General features: G+C 41.9%; 1 protein-coding gene across 1 annotated transcript in view; it reads left to right on the top strand.

The window, feature by feature from the left end:
- Window positions 1-18,440, top strand: part of ENPP6 (ectonucleotide pyrophosphatase/phosphodiesterase 6) — a 55,043-nt gene extending 36,603 nt beyond the window's left edge. The window contains exons 5-8 of the mRNA XM_084860300.1: window positions 4,492-4,671; window positions 6,207-6,344; window positions 13,734-13,857; window positions 15,899-18,440. Coding sequence (XP_084716426.1) covers window positions 4,492-4,671; window positions 6,207-6,344; window positions 13,734-13,857; window positions 15,899-16,104 — 648 coding nt within the window. The 3' untranslated portion in view covers window positions 16,105-18,440. The remainder of the gene's footprint in view (window positions 1-4,491; window positions 4,672-6,206; window positions 6,345-13,733; window positions 13,858-15,898) is intronic.
- The last annotated feature ends 1,560 nt before the right edge of the window (window positions 18,441-20,000 follow it).

Raw genomic sequence — 20,000 nt, 5'->3', positions numbered from 1 at the left:
TGTGAGCTCGCCGGCGGCTGCCTTTAATCAGGTGAGCCACCGCGTTCTGTACCATCTGCAGCTTCCGAACTGTCTTCAAGGGTAACCCCACGTAGAGCGCATTACAATAGTCTAAACAAGAGGAGACAAGGGCATGTACTACCGATGGGAGCAGATGGTTGGGAAGGAAGGGGCACAGCCGCCGTATCAGATGGAGTTGGTACAGCGCTGTCTGGCTCACAGCTGACACCTGAGCCTCCATGGACAGCTGGGAGTCCAAAATGACCCCCAGGCTGCGAACCTGGTCTTTCAAGGGTAACCGTACCCCATTCAACACCAGGTCAACATCCCCCAACCTCCTCTTGTCTCCCACCAAAAGTACCTCAGTCTTTTCAGGGTTCAGCTTCAGCTTATTCCTCCTCATCCAGCCACTCACCGTCTCCAGACATTTGGACAGGGATTCTGCAGCCAACCCTGGTGAAGATTTGAATGAGAGATAGAGCTGCGTGTCACCCGCATATTGATGACACTGCACACCAAACCTCCTGATGATAGCCCCCAGCGGCTTCACATAGATGTTAAATAGCATCGGGGAGAGGATGGAACCCTGTGGCACCCCACAAGTAAGTGGCCACGGGTCCGAAACCTCCTCTCCCAGTGCTACCCTCTGGTACCTGCCAGAGAGGAAGGACTGGAACCACCGCAATACGGTGTCTCCAATGCCCAACCCCTCCAGGCGGTCCAGGAGGAAACCGTGGTTAACGGTATCAAAAGCTGCTGAGAGGTCGAGGAGGACAAGGAAGGAGCATTCACCCCTATCCAGAGCCCTCCTCATATCATCTACCAAGGCGACCAAGGCCGTTTCTGTCCCATGCCCAAGCCTGAAGCCTGACTGAAATGGGTCTAGATAATCCTTAATTAAATCCACAAGCCCTTCTGACGCCCACCCAAATTTTGGACAAATCATGCTCTCCGGAGGGGCTGTCATAAAAGGTAAGGTGTCAGACTCTCTTTGCCTCCCTCCCCACTACAATTTGATAGCTAAGCAGGGCTGGGAGCAACCACTTCCTCAAGTTGTTGGATTGGATTGGAATATATGCTAATATGTTCCTTCAAAGGATGGTAACATTCATTATATTAAACTGGAAACCCCATGGGAAGGGACTGCTTGCATTCTGAACAGCACCTAACACTTTGCTGATATATAATAAATGTACTAAGTAGAGTTGACTACATCTTGTACCCATAACAAATTGACTCATGTCATCCAGATTACAGCATTCCACAAACAGAATCAAGAGTAAGGTGAAACTGTAGCCTGCCTCCTCACAAGGGTGGCAATGTGGGGAAATAGACAACTTATTCTGTAGTGATGATATTGCCTACAAGGTCCTAATCTGGATCTTTAAAGCCTTTCTTGGCCTGGGACATGCATGTATAGTGTCTCTCCACATATGAAATCCATAAGCACCCCAGACATTTAAGACTTATGTGTAACACTCTGCTCAAGATCCCATTACTGAAAGAGGCTAGAATGAGTGTAAGCAGGAAAAGGGCCTTATGCAATTGTCCCTGCTACTCCATGTCTTAACCCAACTCCTACTGGATTTAACATGGTAAGTCATTATTGTATTTTTAAAGAAACCATGAGCGATAAAGGCCCTGATTCAGAAGTTAGTCACACCCAAGTCTTGTTGAAATCAATGGGGTAAGTTAGTTGTGAAGAAGCAGATGTTATCATCAAAAATAGCTGGACCCAGCCCTATCATTAGGCATAGTGAGACAACCATTTCAGGCAGCAGATGCTGGGAGGCAGCAACAAGATGGCAGAGGACAGAGCTGTGTGTTTCATGTGGCATGCCTTGTGCCCCCTAACCTACCTTGCTGCCTCCTGGTACAGAAGAGGATATTGTCCCCTCACCAGTGTTTAACTGCCAGTCTGGTCTACTTCTGTACATTGAAAGGGAGGAGAGTACCATCTTGTCCTTTGCCTGAGCCAGAAAAAATGTCTTGGGCCAGCCCTGACCCTCCATATGGCAAATCATCCCTGCCCCAGCAGGAATGTTAAGAAATACTCAACACATGAATTGGGAACATCACAATGTATGTTCTGCCACTCCCAGCCATCACCACTGAGAATATGGTGGCATCCCCATCATAAACCTGTATTCCACCTCTAACTTATACAATCTGAAGAGAAAACAGAGTATACACCTCTAACTTAAGTCCCACTGATTTCAATTTAAATGGGACTACCTTTTTCTGGATAGATTTAAGGGATTAGACCTGATAGACAGAGTGCCTGAGGAACTATGGATGGAGGTCCATAACATTGTTCAGGAGGCAGCAACTAAATCCATCCCAAAGAAAAATAAATGCAAGAAAGCAAAGTGGCTGTCTGATGAGGCTTTACAAGTAGCTGCGGAAAGAAGGGAAGCGAAAAGCAAGGAAGAAAGGGGAAGATATACCCAACGGAATGCAGATTTCCAGAGAATAGCAAGGAGAGTTCATTTAAGGCCTTCTTAAATGAACAATGCAAAGAAATTGAGGAAAACAACAGAATGGGAAAGACTAGAGATCTCTTCAAGAAAATCGGAGATCTCAAGGGAACGTTTTGTGCAAAGATGGGCATGATAAAGGATAAAGAAGGCAGGGACCTAACAGAAGCAGATGAGATTAAGAAGAGGTGGAAAGAATACACAGAAGAACTATACAGGAAAGATCTTAATGTCCCTGATAGCCATGATAGTGCGGTCACTGAACTTGAGCCAGACATCCTAGAGAGTGAAGTCAAGTGGGCCTTAGGGAGCATTACTAACAATAAAGCTAGCGGAGATGACAGTCTTCCAGCTGAGCTATTTAAGATCCTAAAAGATGATGCTGTTAAAGTGCTGCACTCAATATGCCAACAAATTTGGAACACTCAACAATGGCCACAAGACTGGAAAAGGTCAGTTTACATTCCATTTCCAAAGAAGGGTAATGCCAAAGAGTGTTCAAACTACTGTACAATTGTGCTCATTTCACATGCCAGCAAGGTTATGCTCAAAATCCAACAAGCTAGGCTTCAGCAGTAGGTGAACCGAGAACTACCGGAAGTACAAGCTGGGTTTTGAAGAGGCAGAGGAACTAGAGATCAAATCGCCAACATTCGCTGGATTATGGAGAAAGCAAGAGAATTCCAGAAAAACGTCTATTTCTGCTTCATTGTCTACACTAAAGCCTTTGATTGTGTGGATCACAACAAACTCTGGCAAATTCTTAAAGAGATGGGAGTACCAGACCACCTTACCTGTCTCCTGAGAAACCTGTACGAGGGTCAAGAAGCAACAGTAAGAACCGGACATGGAACAACCGATTGGTTCAAAATTGGGAAAGGAGTACGACAAGGCTGTATATTGTCGCCCTGCTTATTTAATTTATATGCAGAGTACATCATGAGAAATGCTGGGTTGGATGAATCATAGGTCGGAATTAAGATTGCCGGGAGAATTATCAACAAACTCAGATACGCAGACGATACCACCCTAATGGCAGAAAGTGAAGAGGATCTAAAGAGCCTCTTGTTGAGGGTGGAAGTGGAGAGTGCAAAAGCTGGTTTGAAACTCAGCATTAAAAAAACTAAGATCATGGCATCTGGCCCCATCACTTCCTGGTATATAGAAGGGGAAGAAATGGAAGCAGTGACCGGTTTTATTTTTGTGGACTCCAAGATCACCGCAGACGGTGACTGTAGCCATGAAATTAAAAGACGCTTGCTCCTTGGGAGGAAAGGTATGGCAAACCTAGACAGCATAGTAAGAAGCAGAGACATCACCTTGCCGACAAAGGTTCGTATAATCAAAGCTATGGTTTTCCCAGTAGCAACGTATGGCTGTGAGAGCTGGACTATAAGGAAGGCTGAGCGCCAAAGAATCAATGCTTTCCAACTGTGGTGCTGGAGAAGACTCTTACGAGTCCCCTGGACTGCAAGGAGGTCCAATCAGTCAATCCTAAAGGAAATCAACCCTGAGTGCTCCTTGGAAGGACAGATACTGAAGCTGAAGCTCAAATATTTTGGCCACCTAATGCAAAGAGAAAACTCCCTGGAAAAGACCTTGATGCTGGGAAAGATTGAAGGCAAAAGGAGAAGGGGACGGCAGAGGATGAGATGGCTAGATAGCATCAGCGATGCAATGAATATGGACTTGAGCACGCTCCAGGAGAGAGTGGAGGATAGGAAGGCCTGGTGTGCTATGGTCCATGGGGTCACAAAGAGTCGGACACGACTTAACAACTGAACAACAACCTTTTTCTGGATCATGAGAATTTTTATTCTAAAATCATCCCCTTTAATACTGTCAGCTCCACAGGGAGTGAGGAAGGGTGGATGAAGGGATTAATCCCCAGTGTGCATTGTCTCATATCAATGGCATTGCAGGTAAGGAGAATCTGCTTACCAAACTGGAAAGGGGGAGGCACATTATGTTCTTTTCAAGCTGTAATCACAATCTTTTTTTACTATCTTGACAGGACAAGGGCCTGCAGAATGACCTGAATGTCATTCTTTTCTCGGATCATGGGATGACTGACATTTACTGGATGGAAAAAGTGATTGAACTGAGAAACTGTATCAACATGAGTGATGTTATACAAGTAAAGGACCGAGGGCCTGTTGTAAGCCTGTGGCCCGCCAAACAGAAGCAGCTTGAGGCAAGGGAAACAGCCACCTTTTCTCTTCCTTAATCCACCTTTTCTCTTCCTTAATCCACCTTCCTTAATCCACCTTAATCCACCATTATTCTGTGCTTTATTGTAATTTTCTACACCCTATTCTGCTGCTCAGCCACACCACACTCTTGCCTTCCTTCTGCATTCAAAAACATACCATTATACTCTGCCAGAGAAAGGAAAATGGATAAATTCTTGGCGTCTGGGTTGTAACCATGAACAACCCAGAAAGAGAACCCATGGTTTGTCGTTGGGTTGTGAACTCTGGTTTGTTCATGGTTAACAACCCATAGTTAAAGCACAGTGTAGGGTTCACACATAACAACAACCCATGATTCAACAACAACCTATACTCAATCCATACTCTGGGTTGTCATTACATGCAAACCAGGTCAGTGTTTACAGCTTTTTCACAATGGTTACAGAGGGAGAGGCATCTTCTCTATCCTGCCAACTGTTTACGGTGGGATGTGAGGGAAGCTGGCTCTCCTGGTCTGCTGACGATGGAGAACTGAGAGTAGAAAGATTCAGCCTTCTCCAACCTGATGCCTTCCAGATGTTTTGGACATCAACTCCCATCAGCCCCCTTCCACTCCTATCCTTATATGGAGAACCTGGGGAAATGTAACACTTTTAGAGACACAATCTGAGTTCTCTGGGACCTCCAAAGCTCTTGAGATAGCCCTGAGGCTTTGCGGTTGGTCCACTTTAGTTTGGGATGCCTTGGAAGACATCTGCTTTGCCTTGGAAGAGCCCCGCATTGATCCAAAGCAGCCCGGTTCAGCTTAGGATTCAACCAAACCAAATGCATTATTCCTAACAAAGTAAAATACGTTGTCTTCCCAAAATGCCCAATAATTTCCTGAAGCTTCTTGTTCAAACTGGAGTAACTTTTGCCCTGAAAGTGTAAATAAATTACTCTCTCTCAACATTATGGAACCCTAGAGTCCGTACAACACTGTGTATTCTCTTATACATTTCTCTCTCTTCCTTCCCTGACATGATTTTAACTATTCTCTGTGCTAGGCAGAACTCTTCTATAGATTTGTTTCAATGTTCAAAGGCAAACTCTGCTTGATGGCCATTCAATAAGCATCCCAGTTGTTGGCATCTATCCAATCTTTTTTTTTTTTCAAAGTCAAAAGATTTATTGAATGGCTATTGGATAGCTATTGCTTTCAACAGCCCCAAATGACCCAGTAAAATAAACCCAAGAGATATTGGAATAGGGTCTGTTACATCCTTGTGCAAAATCAGAGAGGATATGGATGGAGAAGAAAGCCTAAATTTGCTTCCCCCCTCTAATCTCCTTATTTCTTAGTTCATTTCTTAGTTCAAATTTTTATGATGAAAATTTTCCAAAGCCTTTCCCATACAAGTTAAGAAGTCCACAGTATACATAATACTTAAAAAATAAGGGAAATGTGTCTTACAACAATTGGTATTCAGTGTGATCATCCATGCTGACTTGTAGTAATTATGTGCATTAAGATTTCATAACTTTTGTTTCTTTGCAGGTGTATAACAAGCTGAAAAATGTGCCACACATGACCGTTTACATGAAAGAGGATATCCCTGCTAGATTCTATTATAAAAAAGGGAAATTTGTCTCTCCTTTGACACTTGTTGCTGAAGAAGGATGGTTCATAGTGGAGGTAAATCATGGCTGGCTGGGGAATGCTGGCAGTTGTGGGACTTTTTTTCTGTCTAAACATGCATAGGATTGCTCCCTAACTGTATTTGGATGAAACGTGAGAAGTTAACACTCGCTCAGTGTAAAAAGCTGAAGTCACATTTGAATTTCAGGAATATACGAAGATGTTTACAGCTATTTTAATTAACTATTTTAATTAGTTATTCTAAAATTATTTTCACATTACCAAGATCAGGATGGAGAACAGTTTTACATGTTTCAGGTTTCTTTTATAAATGCTAGAAACATTGTCAGACCCTTACAGTAGGCACTATCCAACTGTGTCATGCTGTTAGCACAAATGATGTTGCATTAGCAGAAACTAGGTTCTAAACTATGCACAAGAGGAGAACCCAACTAAAGCTACATTTGTGCAATTGTCTGTGCATTGCACTTGTGCAATTGTAATGCGCAGCCACTTGCACAATAGAAAGATTCAGCAGAGCTCTGCTAGTGCTATTTGAGTTTGTCGAATGACAACATTGGATACTGGCCATTATACACAGAGTTATGTCTGCTTTTCTCCTCCTCGATTTTTATTGTTTCTTGTTGTTGGGGATATCTTCCTATTTCACTACTCCTGAGTGACGCTATTAGTTCATTATCAACAGAATCAATGTAAAAATGATTTTCAAATGACATATGATTTCAAAGTAATAATAAATTTTCCATTTTTCCCTATCGAAGTGTTAACACTGCCAAGTGTTACCTTATTATATCTAAGTTGTTCAAAAAGCATTATTGTTGGAAGTGCTTTAACAACTTAAAATTGTTTAATTAATCAGCACCTCATATAATTTTGAAAAGGCATAAGCAGAGAATGGAGTTTAGTAACATGTTTGTAATGTTAGGCCCATTCAGTAGTCTGCATATATAAAACATTTCTTAAAAACCCAGATTCAGCCTGTAAGATTTATGACATTGTAAGATTTGGAGATATAAGGCAGTGTCCAATGGTGTCATTCCACAAACTCAAATAGCACTAATAATGTGCAAACGCTTGCACACTGGAAAGGCTTGGTGGAATGCCACTAGAGCTATTTGAGTTTGCAAAATGACACCATTGGATGCTGCCCTATATCTCCAAGTGTTACAATGGCATAAGTCTTACAGGTTGGGTCTTAATTTTGGAACTGAACAGGTTGCGCAAATATAACTTTAGTTGGACTCTCCTCTCGTACATAGTTCAGAACCTAATGTCATTTGCACTAGTGGAAATAATCTGCTGAATTTCTGCATTAGGGCAGTTATTAAAATTACAGGACCCCTGGTAGAAAAAGGCAACGACAACTCTAAGTATGATTGTACTTGGGTCCTACCCTATGATCACCTTTAATATATATTATCAAAATAACATGTGTTTAAAACTGCCAATATTCAGGGCTAGTCTATGAAAATTCTAGACATTTCACAGGAAAGAAGGGAGGCAAATTAGGATATCTCAGAGCCAGCTTTTCTACTTTTGCGTTCTGATATAATGCGGAGATTTTATTATGAGATTGAGGGTACTTTCATATCCATGCTCTCACATAGAGCATGGTCTAATGCACAAAATGGAGCAGTTTTGCCAGTGCTAAGCAAGTTTGGGTCTGGTCACTGCCTGGATGGGAGACCATAGCTCTGTTTGGGCATTCTAAAAACTATTTATTTGCACAGGCAATCAGGGCTCTATTTTGTAGATGTCTGCATGGACATCAGGGGAATGGGGAAGTGCTGTGTGCTCTGTTCCCTGATTGCATGTGCAAATAAATAGTTTTCAGAATGCCCGAATAGGGCTCATAATGTACCCTTATGTATGCCAGTGTTAGTTCCTATGAAAGAAATATAGTATATCCATGAAATATAAGCAAAACAAAGAGAAGTTCAAAGGGACCTTCTCAAACCGGTGAGAGGTAACGAGCGGGGTACCGCAGGGCTCAGTCCTGGGCCCAGTGCTCTTCAACATTTTCATTAATTACTTGGAGGAGGAGGTGCAGGGAATGCTGATCAAATTTGCAGATGACACAAAATTGAGTGGGATAGCTAATACCCTGGATGACAAACAAAATTCAGAGTGAACTTGAGAGGCTGGAGTGCTGGGCTGAAAACATCAGAATGAAATTTAATAGGGATAAATGCCAAGTTCTGCACCTAGGAAAAAGAAACCCAATACACAGTTACAAGATGGGGGATACATGGCTCAACAATACAAGTGAGATGGATCTTGGAATTGCTGTAGATCACAAGCTGAATATGAGCCAACAATGTGATGTGGCTGCAAAAAAGGCAAATGCTATTTTGGGCTGCATTAATAGAAGCATAGCTTCCAAATCACAGGAAGTACTAGTTCCCCTCTACTCAGCACTGGCTAGGCCTCATCTGGAGTACTGTGTCCAGTTCTGGGCACCACACTTGAAGAAGGATGCAGACAAACTGGAGAGGGTTCAGAGGAGGGCAACGAAGATGATCAGGGGACTGGAAACAAAGCTCTATGAGGAGAGACTGAAAGAACTGGGCACGTTTAGCCTTGAGAAGAGAAGACTGAGGGGAGATATGATAGCACTCTTCAAGTACTTGAAAGGTTGTCACAGAGAGGAAGGCCAGCATCTCTTCTTGATCATCCCAGAGTGCAGGACACGGAATCATGGGCTCAAGTTACAGGAAGCCAGATTCCGGCTGAACATCAGGGAAAACTTCCTGACTGTTAGAGCAATGTGACAATGGAACCAATTACCAAGGGAGGTAGTGGGCTCTCCCACACTGGAGGCATTTAAGACTGGACAGCCATCTGTCAGGGATGCTCTGACTTGGATTCCTGCATTGAGCAAGGGGTTGGACTCGATGGCCTTGTAGGCCCCTCCCAATCCTACTATTTTATGAAGTCTTTTACTGCAACAGTAAAATACTTGACTTCTGAACTGTTCACACTGTTAACTTGGTGGAGAGGACTTTATTGTGGAGTAAACTGTTAGAAAGGTGTGAATATTTATTTAGGAAATTTGTAAGCTGCCCCCTTCAGCATATGCTCCACTCCCAAGGCAGAACAGTTAAAAGAATAAAACTATAAAATGAAAAAATCAACAGTTAAACAATATATAACACAGGGATAGCAGCAACCAATAAAGCCAGACCAAAGTGTAAAACTGCAATTGAAGTAACTATTCAGTGTTCTGAAATACCTGGACAAATTTTTTAAAAGCCATTGCCTGGTATCAAGTGCAAGACCAACGAGCTTCTCTGGGGAGGGCATTTCAAATCCAAGGTGTCACGTCCAAGAAGGCATCTTTGGTCATCACCTGCTTAATCTCAGATAGTTATTTTTAATATTTATAGGCTACATTATAACAAAACATTTTCAGATAGCAGAGGAATACACCCTAAGTCTGGGGTGGAAAGTCATATAGGCAAATGGAAGGTCAATAAGCAAATGCTATTTTGGGCTGCATTAATAGACACATAGCTTCCAAATCCCAGGAAGTACTAGTTCCCCTCTACTCAGCACTGGTTAGACCTCATCTGGAGTACTGTGTCCAGTTCTGGGCACCACACTTGAAGAAGGATGCAAACAAACTGGAGAGGGTTCAGAGGAGGGCAACGAAGATGATCAGGGGACTGGAAACAAAGCCCTATGAGGAGAGACTGAAAGAACTGGGCATGTTTAGCCTTGAGAAGAGAAGACTGAGGGGAGATATGATAGCACTCTTCAAGTACTTGAAAGGTTGTCACAGAGAGGAAGGCCAGCATCTCTTCTCAATCATTCCAGAGTGCAGGATGCGGAATCATCGGCTCAAGTTATAGGAAGCCAGATTCCGGCTGAATATCAGGAAAAACTTCCTGACTGTTAGAGCAATATGACAACGGAACCAATTACCTAGGGAGGTAGTGGGCTCTCCCACACTGCAGGCGTTCAAGACGAGGCTGGACAGCCATCTGTCAGGGATGCTCTGACTTGGATTCCTGCATTGAGCAGGGGGTTGGACTCGATGGCCTTGTAGGCCCCTTCCAACCCTACTATTCTATGATTCTATGATATGATACCTGTGGTCTGCTATCAGTAACAAGCACCAATTCCAGCTGTATTATTTGGGGAGAGCAGTAGGAACATGAGCTCAGTATCTCAGCTAGATCTCTTGCATCACCCGTTAGTGCCTCTTTTGCTTTTGTAAGCAATTGCCAAAAGCGACATTCGTTGGAAGCTAAGTGACCCCCAGGGAGGGCAGCTGGGCCTAGAGGTCTTCATGAACAAATAATGTTGAATTTCCAAATCAACCTATTTTAACTGATTAATTCCTATCAGATTACTTCCTGCCACAAGTGCTAGCACAGAGAATAAGTCATTATTAAGGACCCCATTAATAAACGTTGTTGATTTGGCTGGCTCCACAGGTCTTCCTTTCCCAGACAGAACAGAAGTAGAGCTCATCATTAAAGATATCTTTAATGTCTTTAAAACATTAAAGACCATGTAAAACATGGTCTTACAACACCTGGAGTCTGATTATCAGAGCTGATCCAGTAGGTACCTTCTGGAGCTTCCTAAAGTATGAGCAACAGAAGGACCTGTTGTGATTTGGGTACTGCTAGGGATAAATATGCACAGTTTGAATGCCACCTGCATCACACATCATTATCTCTCCTGTTGAATTTGAGCCTTATACGTTGGAGAGATTCATGATTTCAGCTATACCCAGATCCTGCATACAGCCACTGCTTTCACATTAGCTTATTCAAATTCCCCTTCCTTTTTGAGTGATTCTGACAACAACACAAATGACTGATGGCTCAACCCAAGAATGATGCCCTTTCAATTTATGGTTTCAGTGAATTTGAGCTAGTAACACGATAAATTGATCCTGGGCTGCCTTTTGATTTTTATTCTATTTATGATGAGAATCTATGCCTAGAAACTGTCAGCGCTGTAGTCATTTAAAAAAAAAAACACAACACCTTGAAAACTTCAGAATCCCAAGAGTAGCCATATATTTCTTTGTATCTAATAGTCAGCAGATGCACTAGATAATTGAACAATTCTAGCTGACAAATTAAATCTGTTTCCTTTTCTCTATCTATTTACACTGACAGCATTCAGAGTGAGCAAAGAAGAAAATGGACTCCCTTAGCATACTGCAGGGCCCTCTTGCACTGCTGTTCTGTTTAATTCAGTTCCAGAGAGCTAACCGTCAGTGGCCTGAACACCATTAGGCAGCGTCTACCATGTTTGCTATCATCCGCCTATGGCCTGCCAAAGCTTACCTAATTTGCAAACTCTCTAGAATCAGCATGACATAACTCAAGTTAAGCCTTTCAACAGCAGACATCGCTGTTGGCTCAGTTAGTGGTGTGTCAAAACCAAGAAATTAAATGTCCTCTGTTCAGGCTGTTGTATAAAGAGAATGGGTATGTCAGCACATACTGAGCATGCAGTCCAAAAGCACAGCAACTTTCATTTTATGTGCACACCTTCAAATGCAATACAGATTTTCTAGAATTTGTAAGTAAATGGTGATTTCATAAAACTGATATGCCAGCAGAGTGAAGTGGAAGGCTAAAAATAATTATAATTATCATAGAAAGTGGGAACTGAGTCAGTGGAAAGCATATATACAAAGTAGGCATGAGGCTGGCCCTCCAGCTGTGACCCATCGCTTGTTGCAGCTGTCATGGCTGATGTGACAATGTACCAACCCCCAATACACACACACACACACACACACACAGTGCTTTTCTGACTGAAGAGGAAGCATAGACTGCAACAGGGATTTGGTGCATAGGGTGGTGCAACTCAGTAGAATGTTGGACAATGAGTTCTGGACTCTCAGATACAGAATATAGAGCAGAAAGAACCCTAATGTATGTGGTTCAAAGAGCAGCTCAAAGAGTTGCTATGACCTCTTCTCAAATTTCATCAAGGCTTACTCAAAAATGTCTCCAATGTCAACAAGTTATCCTGAATTGTTCTCACAATTACTGATAATGCAAGTTAAAAAGATGTCTGAGTTTTCTAGGTGCTCTTTGAAAAGATGGGGGTCACCTTGCAAAACAATATTGATCCAACTGTGTTAATAAAATAATGCTTAATGGTAAGTAAGCAATACTGAATGGTCATATAGAATGACCAACTAGACCAGTTATACCTAAGAGTTGTCATTTGCAATGGTATTCTGGCCATTGTGTGAATAGAATGCTGGACTAGATGGACCCTTGGTCTGATCCAGCATGGCTCTTCTTATATTCTTTTGTTCTATTCTGCTTTTTCATCTAGTATGCCATTTCTATTTTTTTTTTTTATCCCAGCACCCTTATGTCTATAAAAGGCAAAACTTAAATCACCATGTAAAACTAAACCTAAGGCTGCAGTCCTGTACACACACCCTAATTAAGTTCCACTGAGCTGGTAACTTTTTTCCAGCTTTGACTGGTTCCAGCTGTGGCCTTTCATAGTCTGTGATAACCTGGCTACAGTGAAACATACTCTGGTAACCTCCAGGTTGGATTACAGTAATGTGTTATATGTGAGGCTGCCCCTGAAGATAGTTTGGAAGCTTCAACTAGTGCAGAATTACGCAGATGGGATTCTGACGATTTTGAGTAGGTGGAACCATATTACACCAATTCTGAATTCTATTGTCTTCCCATTTGCTCCTGAGCCCAATTCAAGGTGCTGGTGCTTACCTTTAAAGCTCCAAACAGTTTGGGATCCAAATACTTTAGGAAGCACCTCCTCCCATACCAACCTGCCTGTATGTTGGGATAATTGGATGGGTTCCTTCTCCAGGTGTCTTTGGTCAGAGAAGTGTATTAGGAAGGAATGAAGGAGGGGGCCTTTTCTGTGCTGGTGTCTTGACTCGAATGCCCTCCCAAGGGATATTCACCTGACACCAGCATTGTATTCTTTTAGGCTCCAGGTTAAAATGTTTGTTTGCCTGCACATTTTAATTATTCTTTTAAAACACTGTGACATGCTTTTAGCTGGTTGATGAGTTCCTTTTATTCCCCACATTTTTGGACTTTTTATTTTATTGTTGATGTGCTGTTTTCTTTGTACACTGTTCCAGAACCCACTTTGATGCGTGAAAGGTGGTATAGGTTTTTTAAAACTGAGTTTTTAAAACTCAATGGGACCTACACCTAAGTAGACATGTATCATATCCTTTGCATATGTTCTGTATTTTCAGTACTGTGACCTTTTGTCAATGCAACTAAATACAATTACTTACTTAATTTAATATCTTCATTCTTTAAATCCATTCATACCAACAACCACCTTTTCTTGGAAGGAGGTTTGATTGGTTTCACAAGGAAATCTCTTCCCAAGTAGGTAGCTTGAGATACTTAACAAGTTGATGCTGTACAGAGTTTCTTTTCCCTGCAGAGCAAACATACCCTTCCGTTTTGGGAGAATGGCACTGGAAAAAGAAATGCCTGGCAAAATGGATGGCATGGTTATGATAATGAACTGATGGATATGAGAGGATTCTTCCTTGCATATGGGCCAGGTAGGACAACCAGAGAAGTAGATAATCACCATAAAGCCCTTTCCTTCCTTTTTCTGTTGCAGTTTTTAGCACTGTGTTAATTGCACATGGATGAGATAGTTCATTGTGAAAAATCAGCTGGTCCACTAGGGTACAAGGAAGCAGACACAGAGTTACACTACTTTTAGCTCCCATGTCTCTTTCAAAGTGCTTGGTCAAATAACATTTGTTTTACCAGCATAATGGCCCAGCTACCTTGTTAAAATGTCAGTGTAGTAGCTGTTATGATTCACTTAAGGGTGCATAACTAATAAAGTCTCTTCCTGTTAATGCAGTTGTGACTTGCTGGAGAGCACAGAATGAGAAAGTGTAAAATTTGCATAATTTGGGATCATAAATTATTTAAATCCTAATCCGAAATTTGTCACCAGCCACAGCAATACATGCACAGCTTTTTTCCTAGATCTGGACCAATCCAAAATTATTCAAAGCTGAGATGATGAAGCCTCAGGCTGGGTTTCTTCAAATTCCACCCCAAGCCACCTCCAGCCCACAAAATAGGGTGCATGAGCCACACCATTTTCTAAAGTGGTATACACAAGAGTGTATCAGCAGCCACCTGTCCAACTGCCATCGATTTACCAAATCTGAAGAACCACATCCTACAATTATAATTGGGAGGATTGAGTTGGTTCTTTATCAAGTAAGATCCAAAGCCAAGATAGTAAAATATGTAGCTATATGCTCTGATACTGTATCTCACTGTATTACCGTAACTGGGCATACTTTGATGTAGTAGAAAGGTAGAGAAACATTACTGTACAAACTCTTGAAAATGAAGATTATCATGGGTATAAACGGAGGCATATTTTAGGTATGTGCATCACAACTGCCAAAGAAGAAGATATGGCACATTCACCCAAGGTTACTTTACAGAAATAAGTCTTAGCTGGATACTGTCCAAGGCTGATCCAGCACAGCAAGCAGGCATGCATAGTTGGGAGCAAGCAGAATTGTTACCATGGAATCCATCCAATTGGGCTGAGATGCTAGTGGAGAAAGAGGCAAAGTGAAGTCAAGAGCCAAAGATATGATTAAAGGAAGCAGGAACAGGGAGGAGCAGACAATACCAAAAACAATACAGGAGCACAATGGAACAATAAACTAGTACTTAAACTAGGTGTTCAGAACCTCTTTCATCCCGAAGGCCGAACTCCATTTTGGGAAAGATCTCAGTGGCCGCATTCCAGTGGTGAGTGGACTGAAAGCAAAAGGAACAGGGCTAAAGGCAAAAGGAGAGGGGCAAAAGTACGACGAATACCAGCATATTGTAGCTTAAGAGCGCAGTGCTATCGGGATGCCCGTCGGCTTCCAAATGAGGAATCTGAACTATCCCATGGCTCCCCAGATGCTGCCTAGGGGCCATAGGATTGCTCTCCAAAGCTCTTACTGTTAGTAACTAAGCCTCAAGAGAGGCATTTCAACCTTTTAGAATGGGAAGGAACTGTACAAAAGCCAGGAAACTGCCAAACGACTGGGAGTTGGGGAAAGTGGGTAGGGCAAGAGGAGGGGGCATGGCCATTTGGGGAACCCTGGAGGGCCAAACAGGGATCCTAAGAGGGGCTGGATTTGGCCCACAGGCCTGAAATTCTTCACACTTGGTTTAAACAATAGCTCTAGAAATATCTGTATGTGCCCAAGGTCAGCAAGATCCAGTAATTAGGGCTGGAGGTTCTACCTTGTTCATCCAGAAACCTCTGATGATGGACCAGGTAATGATCAGGTTTCCACATGGTTGAGGGAATTTTTAAATCAACTTCACACATGGGATGGCCACTTGGTTTAAGTATTCATGTGAGCACTAAGCAAAAACTAAACATTTAAATGGTGGCCATGCTTGCTAACTTTTAATTTTGTTGCTACCTAACTTTATCAGATACTTGCACTTATGCAAAATGAGACAAACATTAACTCCCAGAACATTGGAATTTATTTAGCCTGTGTAGCACTTCCATCAATACTAGTGGTTTAAAATGCCTCATTTGTTGTCATTTTATTTTAGATTTCAAGTCTAACTTCAGAGCAGCACCAATCAGATCGGTTGACGTTTATAACATTATGTGCAAAGTTGCAGGAATACAGCCACAGCCAAACAATGGATCCTGGTCGAGAGTGGAGTGCATGTTAAAAAATAATGCCAATTTGGCACAGTCATTCCAGTGGAGCAGCTGTGTGCTGGCACTAATTCTGTTTTCATTGTTCGTATAACAGACCTTGTTACTCTGGTCCCAATACAATGTCAGTCAGTGTGTCCAGTCCCCCCCCCCCCCCGCTGCCCTTCATCATTTGAATAGCGGCATTAACAGAATGCTGTCTGGGGAAGATTGTGCAAATTCATTTCTAAAAAGTTAAGCCTGCTTTCAAGTGCTCATGGACCCTAAGAAACAAATCTCATGTTTGCTCCTTCTTGGGGTGGGTAGGTGCAGCCTGTGCATTACTAAAGACAGAAAGAGGAAACACTTTCAGTGGTACCCCATCTCCAGGCCCTAAATCAATCTCCAGGTGACCAAAGCAAATGCTGAAGGCTCACCATCACTGAGCAATAAGATTAGTGATTCTTTATTTGTATCTTTGCAGGCTTTCTGGATTTGCATTTTTCTGTCCTTAGATGATGTGGAGAAATATCCATGTGCTCCCTGGATATCCACCCCCACATATGCCATTGCCCACCCTGTGCACCAGTCATTTTTTCTAAGCCAGAAGTAGGCAACCTGTCCTCCAGATACTTTGGACTACAAGTCCCATCCTCCCTGACCATTGGTCATGCTTGGTGGGTCTTGATGGGAGTTGTAGTCCAAACATCTGGAGTACACCAGGGTGTCTACCCCTGCTTTAAACTATTGTTTTTAATCTGTGGATGGCCTTCCCTGACATGAAGACTGGCATTTGGCAATACAATTGTAGGCGTTTACATAAGGGAAAGTCTACCTGATTTTACTAGAGGTTGCAATGCCATTCAATTTCAAAAAAATGTTAAGGAACCAGGTGCCCATTTTCTATACTGGCATGGAAACTGGCCCACATCAGTATCATAAGCCAATTCCCTCTCTTCATTCTTGTTGTATGTTGATGCTGTTGATGTGTATGATTTCATATATATTTTTAATACTTCCAATGGAAAATAAAACAGAATCCTTACTGTCTGGAACTCATGTAGCCACATTTAAAATGTGTTCCCAACTTAGCTTAATGCCAGAGTCACCATATTTAGTAATTAGCATTTCCTTGCATTCAGGCCATTCACATAAATTAGAGTGCACTGTCTTGTAGAAAAGGGACAGACATCAAAAACCTTCCATTGTTTTAAAGAGGAGACAAGAGTGTATATGCTCAGCATAACTGCCCGAGCAAAATTTGCATAGGGAATGTGAAATATCAGCGTGAACGTTAAAAACAGCTTTCAAAAAATCCTCTGTTAAAGTAATTGTGATTACACATATCACAGACCTAGAATACATCATATCTTTGACTGCTTTGAGAGAAGCTCTTTCAAGGATAACTACAATGCATGAGCATCTGCGTGTCTCAAACCCACATATACAGATATTAAGCCTGACAAAAGAGTTCTGTAATAACTGGTAAACATTTATGCAATTTTAAAGCTCAAGTGAACCATCAAATCCATTGGAAGGGGGAAAAAAGAAAAGGAAAGGAAAGAAAAGCAGTCTTTTGTTATTAGGCTATTGAGTATAAAAGGCAATTTAGTTCTCTCTAAGCATTTGCAGTAGCTGGGAAACAAACATTTATTGTTTAGAGGTCTGTGTTTCTCATTAATAGACAGACCAGCCTCTTTCAATTTTTTGGAGCACTTTCCTCCTCCTTGCCATTGAAAAAGATAAAATCATCATTCAAAACCATCATTAAAATTTCTGAATTGTAAGTTTCAATTTTCCAACAAGATAGTCAAATAGGAAGAACCACTATAACAGTACAGTTAATCTTCTATATTCTTGTGACCAAAAAGTTTCAGTTATTCCTTTGCCTCCATTATGCATCATCTTCAATCCTAAATGCATTTACAGGGCAATTCTATACATGTCTACTCAGGAGTAGGTTCCACTATGTTCAATGAAACTTGTATCCCAGTAAGTGTGCACAGAAAGTGTGCACAGAATTAGCCACTTTGTTTATTAAATACAATGCAAATTTAGCATAAAACTTCTTTGTGACAGTTGAATTATTCCAGATTTCACCAGTGGAATACAGTTTTGAATTGAACCATTATTGTATGCATATAGGAAATAAGTGCCTTTATTGAATGATGCAGGATCTCTTGAACAATTATTGTGGGGCGGTTTTGAAGGTGTATGCAGTTTATTAGGGGCTTTGTGCAAATACGTACAGCATGATACCTTGCTAACATGATGGTCCCCAAAGATACCAAGCATTTGTAAGGGAAACAAGAGAAGTAGCTATTCCTGGGGCTGATTGACTTCAAGAAAAACGATTTAATTATGTCCTCAGTATTTGTATGTTTTGTATTGATTCATGTTACAATTCAAAAAGAAAATCAAGTATTTGTACTATAAAACCCCAATGTGTATAGATCATAAGCAGATACATGTTTTTAAAACATGGAAATACTAAACAATAGCTAAAAAGCACCAAAGAGCTTGGCTTGGCAATTGCTACATCAAGGAACTCAGTTTGGTTCTCTTCTCATGGCCTAACTAGTTATGAAGTTAAATGTGTCTTTGCACTTAACAAACATGTTTTAAAAATGCAAATAGCTGTTGGGGGTAGGGGCTGACAATTATTCGATCACAGCAGGTGCAGAGGGTGAGTTTACTTCTTTCCTCCCTTGCTGCAATCCTGATGAATGGCTCCTCTGAAGCTGCTATTTGCATTGGGCAGAGCCTTCCCCCTCCTTGGCATCATGGGGGATTTCCTTCCAATGCAAATAGGTTCTTCAGAAGAACAGTTTTCACCAGGGTGGCAGCAGAGGAGGAAAGGGTTAAATTTCCCCATCTCACCTCCTGTGATCCCCAAAATTATCAGCCGTCTAGACCCAGCTGCTTTTTTGCATTTAAAAAGGAGCATGTTTAATGCAAGAACACACTGAATGTCACTCCTGGCTTGGCCCCCAGTAGCAAAGTTTTGATTTAAAACAGTCTGGTACATGGGTGGGGCCAGGAGGTGGAGTTTGGGGCAGGTCTGGAGGCAGATTTTGGTGCACATTAAAGGACCATGGGATACATGTAACAGCAATAACTTTCTATTTACTTCCATGGCTGGTGCTGGTAAGCATGGGAGGTTTAGCTTAGCCTTCCTCAACCTGGTGCCCTCTAGATGGTGTTGGACTACTATCATGTCCCAGCTAGCCTGGCTGGTTGGAGCATGCTGGGAGTTGTAGACCAACATATCTGGAGAGCACCAGGTTGGGGAAGGTTGGCTTAGCCAGTACTTGCATTTTAACACGAGATGGAGAACCCACCTGGAGAAGTGTGTGTAAGACCAATCTCCCAACACCTGCCCTTCCGTGCTGCTATATTGCTCTGTCCCACTTCATCATTTTTCTTCTGGTACCCAGCCACCCTCTGCACAACATAGCTCATGAAATGAGACCATAGAAGAACCATCTGCATGCATCCAGCAGTCTCACATGCAACAGTATGTAAACTGCTTTGGCAGAATCCATTCATTGAACTTAGTGCCAATGCAAGTGGGCATACAAAAAACTCTGGCAAACCTGCCAACATTTCCAGCATTTCTACAAAAAATCCTTGCATCTGACTGTGGGGATCTCCCTAGGTGCCCCCCCCCCCAGTTGACTACTCTACTTTGGACAGAAATGGTCAACAGTGTTGGAGACTTATCCTGATTCATAATCAGCTTAATGAATGATGGCACTGTTCAATCATCAAAATAGGACATCCAGGTTGGAAAATGGAAAGTAAACTAGATAATACAATTTTCTAAGGGTAGGATAATCTTTCCAGAAGTATTTAAAATAAAATTAAACATTTAAATATGATGCTTTCTCTCTCTCTTTCCATGGTGCATATAGATAGACGATAGATAGGAAGATAGGACAAAAAGGTTGATATGTCTGTTGCAGCAAGAGTCTTCTTTGAAGCGTGTGTATGTGGGGTGGGAGAGGGAGA

Source organism: Heloderma suspectum, chromosome 5 (assembly GCF_057233095.1).
Source record: "Heloderma suspectum isolate Gila_16-S chromosome 5, 16-S_ref, whole genome shotgun sequence".
NCBI lineage: Eukaryota > Metazoa > Chordata > Lepidosauria > Squamata > Helodermatidae > Heloderma > Heloderma suspectum.
Note: the sequence above shows the minus strand (reverse complement) of the source record. Positions and strands in the feature narration are given on the sequence as shown.